Source organism: Myotis nattereri (assembly GCF_964212035.1).
Source record: "Myotis nattereri genome assembly, chromosome: 5".
NCBI lineage: Eukaryota > Metazoa > Chordata > Mammalia > Chiroptera > Vespertilionidae > Myotis > Myotis nattereri.
Window position 1 is genome coordinate 8,158,784 of NC_138080.1, and position 3,647 is coordinate 8,162,430.

Below are 3,647 nucleotides of genomic sequence, written 5' to 3' on the forward strand. Positions count from 1 at the left end.
CCTGCAAATTTGTGATTTATATTTCCCTTTTGCTTTTACTGTCAGTAAAACACCTTCAATTTCCTCTTTTGTCCTAATTGCCATATATTTATTATAATAATTATATTTTATATTTTCTATGCTTGCTTAATATTTGACATGTATGACAGAGAGATAAAAAACAAATAAATCTAAAACATGAAAAAATGTAAGTATAAGGTCCTAGTTTCATGGCTTTGTTTTACTGAAGGAGGTAGCCATACAAATTTTAGTGCTGGTCTCAGTTCTCTCAGTCACTAGAGGGGCCTTGACCAAGTTACTGCAATATCTCTAATAACCAAATTCTTATATGACAATGAAGTATCATAAAAGTGATTACATCACGAGGTTCCTTGAACTTTAAACAAGATGGTGTACAAAAATACACTTAATATGACTCTTGGCCATCTGTCTGTCCACTTTGGAGAAGTGTCTATTTTGGTCCTTTGCCCACTTTTTTTATTGGATTGTTTGTCTTCCTTTTGTTAAGTTGTATGAGTTCCTTATATATTTTGGAAATTAACCCCTTATCATATGTAACATTGGCAAATATGTTCTCCCATATAGTGGACTACTTTTTCATTTTGTTGATGATTTCTTTTGTTGTGCAGAAACTTTTTATTTTGATGTAGTCCCATTTGTTTATTTTCTCCTTAGTTTCCCTTGCCCTAGGAGATGTATCAGCAAACATATTGCTATAAGAGATGTCTGAGATTTTGCTGCCTAGGATTTTTATGATTTTATGATGTACATTTAAGTCTTTTATCCACTTTGAGTTTATTCTTATGTATAGTGAAGTTGATGGTCTAGTTTCATTTTTTTTTGCATGTATCTGTCCAATTTCCCAAGCACCATTTGTTGAAGAGACTGTCTTTACTAACCATCAGATTAAAACAACCTCACAATTGTCAGAATGGCCACCATCAATAAATCAATAAATGACAAGTGTGGAGAAAAGGGAACCCTGGTGCACTGCTGATGAGAATGCAGACTGGTGCAGCCACTATGAAAAAAAGGTTTGGAGTTTCTTCAAAAAATTAAATATGAAACTGTCAATTGATCCAGTGATCCCACTTCTAGAAATATAGTCTAGAAGAAATATAGTCTGATAAGAAAGAATATATGCACCCTTATGTTCATAGCAGCACAATTTACAATAACTAAGATCTGGAAACAGCCCAAGTGCCCATCAGTAGATGAGTGGATCAAAAAGCTGTGGTACATTTACACCATGGGATACTATGCAGCTGCAAAATAGAAGGATCTCTTACCTTTGAAACAGTGGAGAGAACTGGAGAGTATCATGCTAAGCAAAATAAGCCAGTCAGAGAAAGACAAGTATCACATGATCTCACTCATATGTGGAATATAATGAGCAAAATAAATTGTTGAACAAAATAGATCCAGAGACATAGAAGCATGGAACAGACTGACAAATCTCAGAGGGAAGGTGGGTCAAGGGGAAAAGATTAACTGGGGAATTTATAGGCATATATGCATAGCCTATAGACATAGACAATAGTTTAGTGAAAGCCTGGGGGCGGGGATGGGGGCGGAGTGGAGGAGGTCATGGCAAAAAAAGGGGGAGGATGTCTGAAATACTTTCAACAATAAAGATAGATTTTAAAAATACACTTAATCTAGTGCCTGTATCTTGGAAGCCTTCCACAAATATTAGCTATTACAATGACCTTGAGCTTGTTATTTAAAGTTGTATTGTTCTGAAGTCTGACCACATTTATATTTTGTGTTCTCAACTAGAATGAATTTTTTGTTTTAAATAATAGAATATGCTATTGATTTGTACCCATAAAATCTAACAGAGTCTTATACATCCATGATAAATATGCTTATCTTAGTTCCCAGTCAGGATGGGGACACTTCGATAGAACAAAATTTGAACTACAGAAAAAAAACACACCCACAAAACATCGTCTTAGTTCATGGGAAGAAGACAGCCCATTTTTGGAATTTTTTAAAAATTCATATAAAATGTATGGAAATATATAGAAAAGAACATAACTTTAGTATAAGTAATATGAAATTATGTTTCAGTTTCATATTGTGTATACTTAGGGGTAATGGGACAGAGAGAAGATTGAAAAGAGACAAATGGGGAAAAATAGAAAATAGGAAGATTAGTAGTGGAAAGATTCAGGAATTTAGGAATTACATAATTTGGTAAATACTTACTGAATGCCAGTTCTCTTTAAACAATTAGTAAAAATGTATGGTTCTTAGAATTAAAGACTGTTGGGATAAGTGAAATCTTAGGCATTGTGACCAAACAGGAGATGAGATATTTTGGACAGGGTATTTGGGGAAATCCTGAAATCTCTAAAAAAATGTACAATGGTTGATTATTGGCTCCTCAAGTGAAAGCTTCTCTGAGCACACAATATACCTGCCCAGTGTTCTGTAACCAATGGAGAGTGCCACATCTCAGGTCTTCATCTTCTGTAGAGCCTCCACATTCTTGCCAGGAGTTTTCTCAGAGCTGCCTTCACATCCTTATTCCTCAGGGTGTAGATGAAGGGATTGAGGGTGGGAGTGATTATGGAATAGAAGAGGGAGATAAACTTGCCTTGTTCTTGAGAGTAGTTGGAAGGGGGCTGTAGGTACATATAAATGGCAGGAAGGTAGAAGAGGGAGACCACCACCAGGTGGGAGGAACAGGTTCCAAAGGCCTTGTGACGTCCCTTTGAGGACTGGATCCTGAGCACTGCGCGGACAATGAAGCTGTAGGACAAAAGGATGAGAGCTAGGGGGACCAGCACAAAGAAGGCCACCAGCACAGCCAGTGTGGCATCATTCACAGCTGTGTCAGCACATGACAGCTTGATCATAGCTGGCACCTCACAGAAGAAGTTGTTTAGCACTTGCCGCCCACAGAAAGGCAATTGCACTGTCAAGACTACTTGAACTAGAGAGTTGCCAAAGCCACTTAGCCAGGCCACAGCCATGAGCTGCTGACAGAGAGGGCGGTGCATAATAAGGGCATACCGCAGGGGCTCACAGATGGCCACATAGCGGTCCAGGGCCATGGCAGCCAAAACAATGCATTCAGTACATCCCAACCAGTGGAAAACCGCGTACTGCACTGTGCAGCCACTGTAGCTGATGGTCTTCCTGGAGCTGCCCATGTTTACTAGCATCTGAGGGACTGTGGTGGTGGTATAGCAGAGGTCCAGGAAGGAGAGGTGACTGAGGAAGATGTACATGGGGCTGTGGAGCTGGGGATCCAGCCGGGACACCAAGATGATGGCAATATTTCCCAACATGGCAAGAACATAGGACACCAGGAGGACCACAAAGAGAGGGAGTTCCAGCCATGGCCTGCCAGAAATACCCAGAAGGATGAAGTCCCTGGGAGGATCTCCCAAGAAGCTCTGGTTGTCAGTTCTCATGCTGAGACATTTTCTGGTGCCTGTGATGAATCAAGAAAGTCAGAATGAGTAAAACCTGAGAAAAGGAGTTGTCTTCCTCAATCTGTGCTGTGCTTCCATACACAGGTTCTACTCTGTTTTACCTCTGTAGAGCCACTGAGATGTGGGGAGTCAGAACCAGGAGGCAGATCAGCTGCATATGTATCTTGTTCTCCCTCCTGCTCTGTGATATTGACTATGCCA

At 39.7% G+C, this 3,647-nt stretch overlaps 1 protein-coding gene across 1 annotated transcript; it reads right to left on the reverse strand.

Annotated features, from left to right (window-relative positions):
- Positions 1-2,468: 2,468 nt before the first annotated feature.
- OR2B11 (olfactory receptor family 2 subfamily B member 11) lies at positions 2,469-3,425 on the reverse strand (the record flags this gene model as incomplete). Its single annotated transcript, XM_081093188.1, has 1 exon — positions 2,469-3,425. One exon carries the CDS (start codon positions 3,423-3,425, stop codon positions 2,469-2,471), a length of 957 nt encoding a protein of 318 aa, XP_080949314.1.
- Positions 3,426-3,647: the final 222 nt, after the last annotated feature.